The sequence below is a fragment of the Rosa rugosa genome, chromosome 1 (genome assembly GCF_958449725.1).
Source record: "Rosa rugosa chromosome 1, drRosRugo1.1, whole genome shotgun sequence".
Lineage (NCBI taxonomy): Eukaryota > Viridiplantae > Streptophyta > Magnoliopsida > Rosales > Rosaceae > Rosa > Rosa rugosa.
The window spans coordinates 17,007,116-17,023,236 of record NC_084820.1 but is presented as its reverse complement, the minus strand read 5'-3'; the positions used below and the strand labels follow the sequence as shown (position 1 = coordinate 17,023,236).

At 38.9% G+C, this 16,121-nt stretch overlaps 2 protein-coding genes and 1 pseudogene across 3 annotated transcripts; 2 read left to right on the top strand and 1 right to left on the bottom strand.

Annotated features, from left to right (window-relative positions):
- Nucleotides 1-6,753: 6,753 nt before the first annotated feature.
- LOC133721545 (protein DWD HYPERSENSITIVE TO UV-B 1-like) lies at nt 6,754-13,719 on the top strand. Of its 2 annotated transcripts, none has more exons than XM_062148191.1 (10): nt 6,754-6,914; nt 10,492-10,558; nt 10,642-10,895; nt 11,150-11,483; nt 11,562-12,209; nt 12,332-12,772; nt 12,852-13,046; nt 13,116-13,169; nt 13,291-13,353; nt 13,436-13,719. In XM_062148191.1, exons 1-10 carry the CDS (start codon nt 6,886-6,888, stop codon nt 13,517-13,519), a joined length of 2,169 nt encoding a protein of 722 aa, XP_062004175.1. In that variant the 5' UTR covers nt 6,754-6,885; the 3' UTR covers nt 13,520-13,719. The 2 variants fall into 2 exon arrangements, with proteins under 2 accessions (XP_062004175.1, XP_062004183.1); XM_062148199.1 differs by lacking the exon at nt 6,754-6,914 and adding an exon at nt 10,192-10,329.
- LOC133721534 (putative pentatricopeptide repeat-containing protein At1g69350, mitochondrial) lies at nt 6,925-10,245 on the top strand. The gene has a single exon (XM_062148180.1). It carries the CDS (start codon nt 7,885-7,887, stop codon nt 10,243-10,245), a length of 2,361 nt encoding a protein of 786 aa, XP_062004164.1. The 5' UTR covers nt 6,925-7,884.
- A 679-nt stretch (nt 13,720-14,398) lies between the features above and the next one.
- LOC133715263 (U-box domain-containing protein 4-like) lies at nt 14,399-14,987 on the bottom strand (annotated as a pseudogene).
- Between the last annotated feature and the right edge of the window lie 1,134 nt (nt 14,988-16,121).

The following is a 16,121-nucleotide window of genomic DNA, read 5'->3' as shown; positions in this document are numbered from 1 at the left end:
ATAGATCATATGAATTTGGGGGTTCCAGTAACAATGTTAGATTTAGGGTTTAGGATTCTGTAAAAACTTGAATTCTTATTACGCAATTTTTGTCTTCTTTCAGCTGCCACGGCTGTACAATATATACCAGGAAATGGGGATAGTCACATCATTTCAGAACATTCTTGACAAAATCTTTAAACCGTTGTTTGAGGTTACCATAAATCCAGATTCCCACCTGCAGTTGCAGGTTTTTCTGAAACAGGTTAGCTATCTCTTTGTTAAATTTTCTTTTTTATTGAACTTGTAGCTTAGTTAGGCTAATATACACGCTCAGGATTGAATGGAAGTCTTTAAATTACGCTCGGTATTATAACTGGATTTTACATCAAGTATTCCCCTTGATGATAAAGTTGATGATCGGGAGCGAAGCTAGTAAGCTACTAGTTTGTGTATATGAGCAAACTACAATTCAATCCATTGTTTCCTCATCATTTTCTGCACAGGGCATGAATATCAAATTTTTGACCTTACATTTTTCTATAAAATTCATGTTGTCTCTGGTTCATATTTGTTCTGGTTTTAGGTAATCTGTACAGATGTATGCATGTTTGTAGTTCGACTTAACCAAATCTAATTTTCTGGTGATTGTATAGGTGATGAAGATGGAGGTTGACTACAAAGTAAGTTCCCTTTGTACCTTCCTCCTACATATTTATTTTCATTTTATTTTGAATCAATTAATGCTTGCATTTTTATTTGCTAAACTAACTGTTGTAATTTAGGTGGTATTAATCGGATTTTCTGCAGACATTGGATACTTATTAGGAGATCAACACGAGCATTGCAGGTCTGTCGAACAAGGAAATGCAGAACCTTCAAAGGTAGCCGAACACGGGCAGCTTTTGTCTTTATTATTGGATTTTGCTTGCTGGATCTTGCCAAGTTAGAAGGAAGGGCTGAAATTCAAGAAATTCACTTGCTTCTTCGATTCCTGCTGAAGGAAGGACTGCACCTACATATATATGTTAATTATGCTGGTAAATAGTTTCTATCTCTCTACTCAAAAGTTCAAAATTTGAGTTTAGTTGTTTTGGGGAGAGAATGTAATACATGGTTTTGGAATTTGTTGATGTAATGTTGGATATCTGGGTTTAATGGAAAATATATTCTTCAATTTTATCTCTCTATCCATACCTTACCATAAATTTTACTACTGCTAATGGCTAAGATTACTCTATCACTTAATTACTCCTCCTGTCTCGACCTTTTTTTCCTTTAATGGGAATGAATATATTTAGAAGTATCAGGTCTATTTAGAAGAGGTATTGGCTAATGCAGTCATGCATCTTCTGTTGGACTTCGAGCTTCTTGAAATAGTCACACTTCATGTAACTATATCTCTGTTTTTATGTTTGTTTCATTGATGCTGGTTTCTTGATTGCTTTCTCTTTTGATTCTTTGTTTTGTTTTCTGCTTTATTGTTGTTTCAGAGATAACCCAATTCCTCCCAGGTTAGTTACTCATCATTCATGGTAAACCGATTCCTCCCTAGTTTTGTCATTATAATCTACAGTTGATTGGAAATTTAACATTGTCCCTAGTTTTACTGAATTCTATTAATCGTATATGTAATATGACTCTTAACAATCTGCCTTGGTAAATGTAGAGGTCAGCCAGATAGTATTGTGCAGGACATTTAAAATATGGTTCGCTCCTACATTGAGAAGGTAAAGTCCATTGAAATTTTGATCTGCTTTCTTCTTCTTCTTCTTTGTTTTTATTTTTTATTTTTTATAATTCTCTTTTTTCCCCTGAAGTTGTAAAAGAAACACTAGCTTTGATGACACTTGGTTTGAAATTTCCTCTCATACTGCCATTCTCTTTGTAATATGATTATAAAGAATGGTGCAACCTGCGATGTTCATTATTGAAATTGGGTTATGGTGTGACATTGAAAAAGGGTGATATGCAAAGCCATACATGATATATCAATTTTCTTTTTTTGATGTCTTAGGTTTCAGATGCAACTAGTAATCATGAAATTCGGAGGGAATCTGTAGGAGAAGAAGGGAATCTAGATTCAAGCTGTGATAGAGCAATGGACTGAGTTTCAATATGTTCATATTCTGATAGTGCAACATTGGAATTTTTGTTAAGTGTTACTCTTGTTTGTTTTCATTAGGTGCTGGGTTTTGGGCATAACTTTGTATTTCTTCTAATTACATATTTGGATGAATGCAGCAACTTAATTACATTGCTATGAAATAGATGAGTTAATGAACAATATGTGTTGTGTATTGATATTTTTATCTCATTTTTGGATGTTGCAAAAATACAGGTTTTGTTAAAAAAAAAAAAAAATTGCTGGTTGGCTACTAGCATCGGTGAATTGCCGTAGCCAAGAATATATTTTTATATAACACATGAAGCTACGGCAACGAGACCGTAGCAAAATTTGCTATTGAAAAATTAGCGGGAAGCAAATTTAGCAGGAAAATTTTTAGGCGGGAAACAAATTTGGCAGGAAAATTTTTTGGCGGCAATATATTTATCACAATATTAATTATGCTGCGACGGAAATTTGCCGTAGTAAATTTTGTAATGGCAACGGCATTAGGGGTAGCATGAAACCGTCGCAGAGTAAGTGTCGCAAATCACTTTGCCGTCGCAAACCACTTTTGCGACGGCATTTTGCCGTGGCTAAAGGTTTTGGCGACGCCACCAACGGCGTCAGAAGCTTTGCCGTCGCAGAGCCGTAGCAAATGTTTTTTTGCCACGGCAAAACAGCTTTTAGCTACGGCACGGCGCCGTGGCTATTGCAATTTTTTTTTGTAGTGAAAGTTTAATTAATTGTAGGGTGAACAAAGCATTTGGTAGGGTGGAAATAGCCTCACCCATTTTTTTTAACCCATTACTTACGCTCTAAATGGGTTTATATAAAAAAATTAATTATTTATTACTATAATAAAGAGAATAAAGCTTGCTCTCCATAACCGAGAAATATGACGGATATAACCCTCAAATACTAAAAAACTTTGAAAATGAAATAACCAACAAGGAACCACCCTCAAAATAAAATAGTAGTTATTGGCTTGAGTTAAAAAAACCACCCACTTTCCATTTCAAAAAAAAAAACACCCACACACACATGTAGTGTAGGGACATGCTAGTTACATTTTTTTTTTTTTAATCAAACTCAGATTGGGTGCCAATATATTAATCACAAGCCACAATAGACCGTTACATATCCATCATTCCGCTGCCATCTATAGACAAATAAGAAGATAGTGATAGTACCCACAGTGGTACATAGATAATAGGCCTACTTATTATACATTCAAATACGTAGGCATTGCGGAAATCCTCATTTGGTATTACTCCAGAAGCGTAGAGATACCTAGAGTATACACAAGTGCCTAGTTTTCTAACAAGGGAGTTATTGTAATTAGACAAAAACTAAAAACATAGGAATGAGCCTAGGGCAAAACACCCTAGCCTACATCAAAAGCCCAAGAGGGCAACTCCAAGAGAAGAGTCCCAAATAACGCAAAGGCCCAACAGAACTTGGCTTGAGCAACCCAAATGTCATCTCCAACCTGTGCAGATCCATGCAGCTCCTTTCTTTTCGCCGCCGTTGCTGTCCTGCCACGCTGTCCACTCAATACCAAGCCATGACCGAAGTATCGCCAAGATGCACCACCCAACGCCGCCGCCCAGATTACCAAGACCTACGCCGCTGAGCAGACCTTCAGGAATCATGCCGCGGCTTAGACCATCAGGAACTACACCACTGTCTTTTCACAACACAACCACCATGCCTAAGATATCATCAGGAACCAGCCCCCGCCACCCAACCAAACCTTGAGCCAAAAAAACCTCTCTCCAGAACTCCCCGAGCGACTAGCTTTCAAACACCCATCCAGCAGCAGCCCATCAGCGGCAAGGAGAACCCTAACCGATCCCTAGCGCCGCAGGACAAACATAAAATCTTCAAACCCTAGACCCAAGAGCAGTCCGAGTTTTTTGGAGCTCCTAGTAGCTGATTCTTGACTATGTTTTTATGCTAGTTACATTAGAACAAATAAAATATAATCTATACTATATTTAAGAGAAGAGAGTTTGTTAGCCAAAACAGAAAACATGTACCAGAATAATCCTGAAATATTAAAAAACTTTACTACTCGTAAAATAGATATGGATAATTTAGTCAAATTATAAAATAAACAGATCTATAAGTGAAAGTGGGAAATATATAAGTACTTGAAAAAATTGAGACAAGCTAGTGTACTGGTGGGTATGAGATATCCTCATTTACAACTATTTGAACAAAAATTTACAAGTATTTGAACCAAAATTACAACATTGAGAACAAAAGTTACCATATTCATTTACACTATTTACATATAGTTAAACAAAAATTACAACATTGACAACGAATTTGTTCAAAAGCTTGTAAAAATGTCGTAAGAGGTGTAATTATCATTATTAGAACTAAGATTACAACATTGACAACGAATTTGTTCAAAAACTTGTAAAATGTCGTAAGATGTGTAATTACCATTATTAGAACTAAGATTACACAAAGTAGGACTCAAATTACAACTTTGACAACAAAATTTGTTCTCACTTTTGTAAATGTGGGTATGAGATACCCACCACTACACTAGAATTTCCCGAAAAAATTACCCACTTCTATAAAAAAAATTGCCCCTTCATGTGAAAAACCTCCCACTTTCAATTACAAAGTAATAGTATGTATGTATGGCCCGTCTAGTATTCATAATGTGAAAATGAAAAATAAATGGTTAAAAAGTATAAACTACTATTGTACAGATCACGTTCCAACCTTATGGAAACTGAACTCCATAACATTCTTAAAAAAAAAAAAAAAAAATTCTCCAGAGACTAAGATTTCCATGCAAAACTATAGCACATAATTTTTAAGGGAAATGATTATTTACCCAATTTTAGCTTAAAAATTGCCCACTTGCTCCACTAACAGTTTTTTAACCCTATTTACCCAAAACACTCTAATACCCAATTAATTCTTTTTTTATTCTTTTTATTTATTTTTGGGACACTTTTGCCCTCTCCTTCTTTGTCACTTAGAGAGAGAAATGATAGGAGACCTTGCCGGACTCCGGTGACTAGTGGCCGGCAGCGGACTCCGGCGACCGGAATCCCGAATCCGGCTACCGGACCGGTGACCGGATTCCGGCGTCTGATTTTATTACCCCCAATAATACCCAGTAATCATATTATTGCCCTCCAATACTCATATTATTGCCTCCCAATAATCATATTATTGCCTCCAATAATCATATTATTGTCGTCCAGTGAATTGTATAAACTCCCAAAACCATAATGAATAAATACACTACAGACACAATTGATCAATTTATAATCATATTATTGCCTCCCAATAATCATATTATTGCCCTCCAGTGAATTGCATAAACTCCCAAAACCAAAATGAATACACTACAGGTACAATTGATCAATTTATATGCATATTATTGCCCCTCAATACTCATATTATTGCCTCCCAATACTCTTACTTTTATACGTTATCAGCACGCTCAGAGCCAATAGCCAAGAAAAAAAACTCTAGTTTACTAGTTTCTTTCCGTCAAAAAAAAAAAAAAAAACCCTAAGAAGGAAAAAAATTTCTTCTTTTCTGCTGCCATCCAAAAAAAAAAAAAATTTGTTTTGGCCGCCGGCCTCACCACACCCAGCCAAGAGAAATTGATCTCCACACCCAACAGCAGGACTAGAGCAATTGATCTCCGCGCTGCTCTTGAGACCCGATCTCGACCTCAACGACGACTCCTCTGCACCGTTGCCGCACCCAGATCGGATTCATTAGCCCCCCACCGTCGCAGCACCCAGATCGACGACGACGTAGCAGCCCACCCGCTACCTCGCTGCCCAGCCCCCGGCCCCCGGTGCCTAGCTTGCTCTGCCCAGCGCCTCTGCACGCATCGCCGCCGGACACCAGTGCTCCTCCAGATATCGATCTACCCAGCCACTCATCCTGCAGCACCAATCCCAGCACCGGCCGCAAATCCCAGCGAGAGAGATCAGTCAGCAGCTGCAGAGAGAGAGAGGAGAGAGAGAGAGAGTGAGAGATCGGTCAGCAGCTGCAAAGAGAGATAGAGGAGAGAGAGAGTGAACCTGTAATTTTTTAATTAATTGAAGGTTGAAATTGTCATTTAACACTGAATTGAGTAAATGGGGTTAAAAAACTCTTAGTAGAGTAAGCGGGCAATTTTGAAGCTGAAATTGGGTAAGTGGTCACGGCCCCTAATTTTTATCCAAAATCGCATGTTTTTATTTTCGCACCAAAATTAAAATAAATTGAATAATGTATTTCCTAGCGTACCTCATATCTAAATTGAATAATAAATTGATATCCGCATTCCCATACCGAAACGACTCGCCGCGATCCATATTTTAATAATCAGATACAGATACAGATCAAGTTCTATTTTTTATTATTATTTTTTATTATTGAGAAGTTAGTGTTACTGTTGGTATCACCACATCTTCAACGAAGAAATTCAAGTGAAAAATGTTTGACCATCTGGTACAGTCAGATTCCTAAATCCTAATCGACAAACATACGAGAGAACTGGTGACTGATCACGATGGGAACTGTTGTTGTGCTTATCTTTCCTTTTGACATGTGGTTCTCTCTGCCTCCCACTTCACTTCACTTCACTTCTTATTCCGTACGCCCCATCTCTCTCTCTCTTCTCAGCACACGTCTTCCCCCCATCACTTACCTTATTTGGAGGAAGCTTCCCATTCCGTTTCCCTACACCCTCACAGACTCAAATATTGCATTGCACTCTACTACCCAACTCAGAAACAAGCAAGCAAGAAGAAGAAAAAGCCATTCCCATGGCTACCTCCGGCAGTTTAGAAGCTTGGTATCAATCTCTGTCTGCTTTTTTCTAGCTTGTTTTTGCTGTTTGATTTGCTTATAATTGCTGCTCAGAAATACCCATCTTTTTTGTTTTGGCAAATTTGGTACATATATATGCTCTTAGAGAGATCATCTGTTCTGTTTGGCTATGAAACTTTTGTTGTTGATACCCAGATGTCCAATTTCATTTCATCTATATATGAATTTGGGTTTGAGCTCTGTTTTGTTGGTTAACAAATAAGTAGCTACTGATTCGAGAAGGTTCAGCTGCCCAACATTTGCTTTTCTATTGGATCAACCAGATTCCTTAAATAATAGCTACCCCATTTGCATACATATGGATGTACCCCAAACCAATTCGATATTACCCGAACCCGTTCTAACATATAGGACAGTCGACAGCCAGCTAAATTAGTGGGATACCCTTTCACGTATTTTATTTAAGGATACTCTTGACTCTTGAGTTCTTAAGGATACCCCGTCACGTATTTTTGGGCGCCGTAATTCTTTACTAATAATTTTTTTTTGAGTTGTATTTGAATATCTATCACTCGGATCTGATCAGTTCTCGACAACTCGAGCAATAAGTAATAAGCGAGAAATTCATCCTTGAGGTTTCTTCATTTACCCAAAAAAAAAAAAAAAAAATTAGACTTTTTGTTTTTGTTTTTGTGGTCAATAGAAAATTGGCTTACCCTTTAATTAAATCAAATCATTTCTCCAAGTACAGTGAGTTGAGTGCTAAAGTACTCGCCTTTCTTCCAAAGGCACAGGCTTTCTCTGGTTAGTTAGCCTAACAAACACGGTGAAGGTCACGGGTTCAAATCTCACTGATATTAGGAATGGGATAGGGTGGGGAGTTACATTGTCGTCGTCCAAAGTCAAAAAAAGTACTCGCCTTTCTTCCAAAGGCACAGGCGTTCTCTGGTTCTTGTTAGTCACCTCTCTGAAAAACGTCCTATGTCCCCTTAGCCATGACCCTGTATATGCCCTTATTCAGGTCATGCACAACCCTACGAACACTGACCCAACTCCACGCCCATCTCCTAGTCTCAGGTCTCCACAGAGACCCACAAGCCTCCACCAAGCTCATCGAGTCCTACTCCCAACTGGGTTCCCTCCACTCCTCAACCCAGCTCTTTCAAACCTTCCCTAACCAAGACCCTTTCATGTGGGGCGTCCTCATCAAATGCTTCATGTGGAACCGCCGCTTCCACGAAGCCATCTCACTCTACCAAGAAATGCTGCAATGCTCAGTGGGCATGAGTAGGTTTATATTCCCTTCTGTTTTGAGAGCCTGTTCGGGCTGTGGTGAGCTCAGTGTGGGTAGGAAGGTCCATGGGAGGATAGTGAAATGTGGGTTCGACGACTCGGATGCTGTGGTCGAGACCGCATTGCTTGGTTTGTATGGGGAGCTGGGGTGTTTGGATGATGCAAGGAAGGTGTTTGTTGAAATGCATGTGAGAGACGCCGTGTCGTGGAGTTCGGTTATCTTGTGTTGTGTGGAGAATGGAGAGGTGAGTGAAGGGTTGGAGATGTTCCGTGGGATGGTGATGGAAGAAGGTGTTGTACCGGATTCGGTCACAATGCTTAGTGTAGCTGAGGCTTGTGGGAAGTTGGGGTGGTGGAGAGGAGCTAGGTCAGTGCATGGTTTTGTTGTTAGAAGGGAGTTTAGAAAGGACGAGTCTTTGGATAGTTCTCTGATTACAATGTACAGCAAGTGTGGCGACTTGAAGAGTCCGGAAAGGATTTTTCATAATGTTGCTCATCGGCACACTGCATCTTGGACCGCAATGATTTCCTGCTACAATCAAGCTGGTTCTTTCTCAGAAGCACTGGATGTTTTTGTTAAGATGCAGGAGTCTGGAGTGGAGCCGAATGCTGTGACGTTGATGTGCATTCTAATGTCTTGTGTTGGGTTAGGCTTGCTCAAAGAAGGGAAGTCTGTTCATGGATTTGTTATTAGAAAGGCTGTAGACCCTGACCTTGATTTTTTGGGGTCAGCATTGTTAGAGTTATATGCTGAAATTGGGGGACTAAGCTATAGTCAGAAAATTCTTAATATGATTGGAGTCAGAAATGTTGTTCCTTGGAATACAATTATTTCAGTTTATTGTCAGAAAGGTCTGCTGAGAGAGGCATTGCTACTCTTTGTGCAGATGCAGGCCCAAGGACTAATGCCAGATTCATTCAGCATGTCAAGTGCTCTCGCCGCTTGTGGAAAGATGGGTTTATTAGAGATTGGGCATCAGATACATGGTCATATAGTCAAACGAGGCTATTTGGATGAGTTTGTGTTGAACTCACTAATTGATATGTACTCAAAATGTGGGTTTGTAGATTCAGCATACATAATATTTGACGAGATGAAACATCCTGGTATCATAACATGGAATTCTATGATCTCGGGATTTTCTCGTAGTGGTAACTCTGTCATGGCTATCAGTCTTTTTGACCGAATTTATCTGAACCGTCTTGAGATTGATGAAGTCACCATTTTAAGTGTTATTCAAGCTTGCTCCGAATTAGGTTATTTAGAAAAGGGAAAATGGGTTCACCACAAGCTCATAACCTATGGTGTGAGGAAAGACCTCTATATTGATACAGCTTTAACTGACATGTATGCTAAGTGTGGTGACCTTCAGTCAGCTCAAGGTGTATTTGATACGATGGTAGAAAGAAGCGTTGTGTCTTGGAGTGTCATGATCGCTGGGTATGGAATACATGGCAAGATACGTGCTGCCATATCACTCTTTAGTCAAATGTTAGAAACTGGAATCGAACCAAATGAGGTTACATTCATGAATATTCTTTCAGCTTGTAGTCATGCAGGTGCTGTTGAAGAAGGGAGGTTATATTTTAGATCAATGAGGGATTTCGGCATTGAGCCCAATGCAGAACATTTTGCATGTATAGTTGACCTTCTAAGTCGAGCCGGTGATCTGAATGGAGCCTATGATATCATTAAATCAATACCATTCTCTGTTGATGCCAGCATATGGGGCGCCCTGCTCAATGGATGTCGAATCCACCAGAGGATGGACATGATTAAAAGCATCGAAAAAGACCTTTTATATATTAAGACAGATGACACTGGCTACTACACCTTATTTTCTAACATATATGCTGAAGTAGGGAACTGGGAGGAATTTGGGAATGTGAGATTAATGATGAAAGGTATTGGTCTGAGGAAGGTCCCTGGATACAGTGTAATTGAGATTGATAAGCGAGTGTATAGATTCGGAGCTGGAGATACTCCTCTTCCTCAAATGAAGGAGGTTTACGGGTTTTTGGAAAACTTTCAGTGTCCAACTCATGGAATCGGGATAACATAGAATCTGATAAGTTGACATTTGACTCTAGTATATTACAAGTCTGAGTGTGAAGCTGCAATGCCATTTCAAACACAACACTTGCATGTGAGTGCTATGCTTTCATGGAGATCTTTACCATGTTTGTTTAATGCTATGATGCGTACTTTGTTTCTGTTTGTTAATACTTTACCAAGGATTTTGTTACCTTATTTATTTTAGTTTTTGGAGAAGGATTCTGTATTGTTAATTACCTTGTTCTATATCTAGGTACCTTAATTCTTGCAGAAAGCATGAGGTAGAGCCCAATTCAGCAGTTCTCTCATGGTTTACTCAGGTTCTCTTCAAAATCCAAATTTTTCTTCTTTCCAATTTTAGTATTAAATATTAACTTTCTGTTTGTCTGTTAATATTGTTCAGGCCAAAGTTCAAAGTTCTCAGAATGAGAAGTGTAGCATAACAATTTCATTAGACCAGCTAAAGGATGCTGACATTTTGCCACTAAAGGACGTGCTTATGTCAAGTGACTCATCTCATATTCATGCAGTTGACTTATTTCTGGAATTCCATAGTGACCTGGGCACAGAAAGTGTTGTGGATTTGATGAATGGACTCAATGCAAAGCTTCGAGTTGTCGATCTCCAGGATTTGTCTTTGGGGAAAGAATTTCTGCGGTCTGTATTCGTAATTCTCAATTTATAGATCTTGTTCATTTTTCACATTCACTAATGACACTAGAGTATATTCTTCAAGTGGATACACAAAGTAATTCACTTTGTATAATATTGTCATACACTCGTATGTTCATTCTGCTATTACTTTTTCAATTTACATGATTGTGAAATTTGGATTGCTTTTGTTGATGAAGTGCACATCTTTCTTATATGAAACAATTTTGTGACTTATTATTGTTTTGGAATCTCTACAGGGATCTTTGTCAGGGTTCCTTGGCTTGCCAAGTCTTCAACTTGCGGTCCATTCATATCCAGAAACTCGACATGATTGGAAACTTTTTGCGACTACACACCCTTAATCTTGATTTTTGTACTTCACTCGGTAGTTTGCGAAGGGACTGTTTTTCTTGCATGCCAAATCTGACGCGCCTCTCAATGTGTGAGACAAGAATTTCCAATCTCCTGACCACGACTGGTGCTCTGTCAAGACTTCCTTGTTTGCTAGAACTACGGTTCCAAAGCTGTTTATGTTGCAAGGAAACTGGATCATGTCCTGGTTTAGAAGGGCAACAGAAATTGCAGACTGAGGTGAGAATACAGCGGAAACTGTTATTTGTTGGTGATGGATTAAGTAGTTAAACTAACAGTTCGTTTGGCAAATTGTAGACTCAAGAAAAAGATGAAACCCTTGTAAGTGAGGGTAAAAAAGCCTCGAGGAATGTGAGTATTACATTGAAGAACTTTGTAACTCATCATCCTTCACCCATATGCTTTGAGAAACATTATCGGGAGTATATCATATCTTCGCTGCCTGGTCTGGAAGTTTTAGATAATTTTCCTATTAGAATGACGGAGAGGGAATTGGCCAAGATGACGTCTGCAAAGTACTATGAATACTTACCTTATAAGAGACGGCACAAAGAAAGTGTTGTTAGTGTTTTGAATAAGCGTGAAATGGGAACTAGTGGTGTACACTTCCAGAAACCATTCAAGCCAAAACAATTATATCCTCATCGAAATGGTCAGAATTTTTTCTTGAGGTCTCTGTGTGCTGCCAAACTTGGGTCTTCAACTTGGCCACTGTTACATCCACTTTCCAATTTCAACCACACATGTAAAGCAGAAAACAAGAAGCTTCGTCCAAGGCAGTTTGAGTATCATCCATCAAACCCAAGTCTTATGGTTTTCGGAACTCTGGATGGTGAAGTAGTGGTTACTAACCATGAAAACGGGAAGATGGTTGGTTATATTCCATGCATAGGAGCAATGAGTAGTGTCTTGGGGCTTTGTTGGCTCAACAAGTCTCCGTCCAAGGTATGTGATTCCTTGTAAGCAACTATGCATTAACAGTCTATTCTATGTTTCAGATTTTAGTCAAAGCAGTGGTTTTATTTCTTACTGTTTTCTTTCTCGTCTCATCTGTGTCGAACAAGTAGCTTGTTGCTGGTTCAGATAAGGGCTCCTTGAAGTTACTCGACATCAACAACATGTCACCAGAAGTTGCAGACTCTTGTTGCAGCTCTAGTGGTGCAACTTTTGAAGATTTCGAGCAATTGACTTCTCTTCATGTAAATTCAACTGATGACCAGCTTCTTGCTAGTGGATACTCCAAAGGCCTTGCTCTGTATGACGTTGGCAGTGGAAAACGTTTAGAGTTGTTCAGTAATCTTCACCGAGAACCGATCAATGTTGCCAAATTTGCACACCATTCCCCTTATATGTTTGCTACTTCATCCTTTGACCATGATGTGAAGATGTGGGATTTGAGACAGAGCCCAAGGAAACCGTGCTATACAGCTTCTAGCTCGAGAGGAAATGTGATGGCTTGCTTTTCTCCTGATGACCATTATTTGCTTGTTTCAGCTGTTGACAACGAGGTACACCTCTATTACAAGGGTCTGGTGGTTTTTCAATTTTGAAGTTGGATGCTCAATTTCTTGAGTCGTCACTTGCCAGGTTAAGCAACTTTTGGCGGCAGATGGGAGGCTGCACATGAGTTTTGAGATAGCTTCAACAGGAAGTCCTCATAACTATACGCGGTCGTACTACATGAATGGAAGGGACTACATCATCAGTGGAAGTTGCGATGAGGACGTGATTCGCATCTGCTGTGCTCAAACTGGAAAGCGACTTAGGGATGTTTATTTGGAGGTAGATTAGTTCATGAGATTTGTGATTATCATATCCAAAGCACATATGCTCACCACAGCTTCTTTGCAGGATGAATCAGGAAATTCAATATTCGTGCAGTCCTTAAGGGGCGATCCTTTCAGGGTGAGTTGTTGACGCAATGTGATTAGTTGTGTGTGATTTTCTTCACTGGGGTTTAGGAAATATTCTGTTACAAACAATCCACTCACAAAAATTGCTACTTTTTTTTCTGTTGTCTTAACAGCATTTTAACATGAGTATATTAGCCACTGCTACACGCCCAAGCTTCAAGTGGGAGATTATCAAGGTAAACTGTAATTTGCAACCGGCATTATTTGTTGTTGAAGGTTTAACCGGGGGATGACTAAATTCTGTAAGAATTCATGCAGGTCAACTTACTTGCATCGAGTGACTCTGCAGAAGAACATTGTTATGGCCAGTGTTTGCAGCCTTCTTGCTGTCTGGGAGGTTGATATAGGATCAGAAATGTGTCTCTGTGCATTGTATATGTTGGAATAGTAAGGCTTTTATGGGATGGTTGAGTTTTAGACCATAAACCGAGTGGTGTGGATATGCATTCGAGTGTTGTCTGTATCAACGGAATCTGTCTGTACTAGAAATTTTAAGCAAAATTTGTTTACCAATCTAAACAAGGAAATCACTTTGCAATTTGTTCCAAACAGGAATGGATCCATTCAAATATGAGAAATAATCCAATAGATTTTCGAACACACGGAAACAAAACTAGCAGGTTGCGCAATGTTTATTCCTGTTCAAGTTTCACACAACATAATTCACTACAACTTGAGAGGCATATATAATCCCAATTCTTGGTCCCGGACCCTCGGCAATATGCATAGTAACTATACAAGGGAGTATGAGATCAAGAAACCAGATTCTTCCCACATTAACTATACAGGACTCCTTCCCATAAAAAGGTAAGGAGTGTTTGTGCCTGCAAGAACACCAATTGCTTTATTAATTCCCACATTAACTATACAGGATTACTTGCTTTCAAGTTTGAAATCAAATCAAGTCTGTACTGAAAGAGTAACATAGTACTTGTGTGAAGTGTCTCCAAGTAGGCACTAACTGACTGATCATATTCATATAACACTAGCTAGCTAGCTAGGCCCCCGCGGCTGGGAATTGAATTTGATAAATTCCTCAGGCTCTTGGAAATGTGCTTATGTTTAGACATTCAACTGAAGAAACTTCGTCGGCAAAAGTTTGTGCATTATTATTTTACGGAAGGCTTTTGTCGATGAAAATGGTTCTTATGGTGATGAAAACGACTGACAGTCTGGCAACTAGACGACCAAGGGAGAGAGAGGAAACCATAACAAGCAAGATTTCATACCTTTTCTTTGGCCCTTGGGGTGCCAGACTGTGACAATGCCACCAAAGATGGAACAACTCCTTTATCAACCACCATACTACATTGTTCTTCACTATTTGTGCAGAGCTGTAATAGAGCAGCAGCTGCATTCTCCTTACCTCTTTCGTTAACCTAACTTCAAAACCTCAACCAGAACAGGAACCCCACCTTCCTCAACAATTTCTATCCTCCCTTCATGACTTGTACAAAAAGCAGCCAAATGGTCAACTATTCCAGCTTCTGGATTCATCACAAACTCCACCAAGTACTTCACAGCACCAGCTTGAACAATCCGTTCCCTGTTCTCACGAAAAATCAACAAACTAAACAATGCTGTAGCTGCATCTTTTTTCCCCTCTAAGACTCCCATTCCCTAGTAACTCAACTAGAGGCCTAATAGCCTTGGACCTTCCAATCCGAACCTTGTTTTCCCAGATCATCGAAAGGCTAAACAACGTGGCAGCTGAGTTCTCCTTGGTCTCATCACTCCCATTCTCAAGCACATGAACCAGAGACTCAATTGCCTTGGCAGCAGTAGCTACTGCTGATCTTGTTATCAGCATTATTGATCGACAAGTTAAGAAGTGCTGTGACAGCATTTCCTTGTACCCTTTTGTCAGTTGAGCTTAGCAAATCCACCAAAAAGCTTATGGCTCCACAGTTTGCAATAACAATCCGATTGTTCATGTTATGCTTTGCGAGTAGTCGGAGCTGAAGTGTTGCTTCTCTTTGAGTATCAACACAAGTGCCATGCAACTCTTCAACCAGATTCTGGACTTGGGATTTGACTCCCTTGAGGTCAGCTCTTGTTTCCATTGCTGGAGGACAAGAACAGTTCCGTGGGACTAATCTCCCAGATGCTATGCGCCTCATTTTGGTGCAGTTAGCTTGTGGAGTAAACCAAATAAAGAGAAGTCTGTTTATAAAGTTCAAATGAGCACTAAAATAAAATCTTATACATCATTTATTAGTTGAAGCTTATGAAGATGACAGAGACATGATAGTTGGTCAGAAGTTTTTCATATGTGAGTGTGGTGTTTGTTACTGCATAAAAGGCAGTCTACAACCTTCTCATGTCCTATTGGTTTTCTTGAAATAAACCAAGGACTCAAGGATTTGAGATTGAAATTTAATATTATATGCATCTATATTTTAATATTTTGTTGCTTACAATTAGGGGTTAGGTTAATGGGATCACTAATCAATAGATAGGAGTGCAACTTGGATTAGAAATCCAATTCTGATGAAGTTTGATTAAAAATGCTACTATATATGATAAAAATTTCTGAAAATTCCAATTGAATCAGAATCAATTCAAAATTTTGATGTACTCTAAATATTTAGAAGTTTAATATCAGAATAAAAATCCAAAATTATATAAAATTAATACTCATTTGGTAATTAGGAATTTCAGAAAAAAATAAATAAAAAAATAGAAGCAGAATGTATTTCTTGTTCCAACTTCCAACTATGGATTCACTACCATTTGGCATCTGTTTGGAACTTTGGATACTAAAGTTAATTGCTTCCAACTAGAATATTAGCCTGTCTATAATTTTTCAACAGCCGGAATGGCCGAGTGGTATTCTTTTTTCTCTTTGATGGGGTTTTGCCTCCATTGTAGCAAAAAAAAAAAAAAAATAGCCTGTCAAAATGTCAATGAAGCCATGAATGGGAATGAATATATTGATATATAA

What these genes read in the sequence shown, in the direction of transcription:
- LOC133721534 (XM_062148180.1), top strand. Translation starts at nt 7,885, where the DNA reads ATGACCCTGTATATGCCCTTATTCAGGTCATGCACAACCCTACGAACA.
- LOC133721545 (XM_062148191.1), top strand. Translation starts at nt 6,886, where the DNA reads ATGGCTACCTCCGGCAGTTTAGAAGCTTG. An exon ending in AACAGAAATTGCAGACTGAG is followed by an intron (nt 11,484 to 11,561) that starts GTGAGAATACAG and finishes GGCAAATTGTAG; the next exon opens with ACTCAAGAAAAAGATGAAAC. An exon ending in TTTCAGCTGTTGACAACGAG is followed by an intron (nt 12,773 to 12,851) that starts GTACACCTCTAT and finishes GTCACTTGCCAG; the next exon opens with GTTAAGCAACTTTTGGCGGC.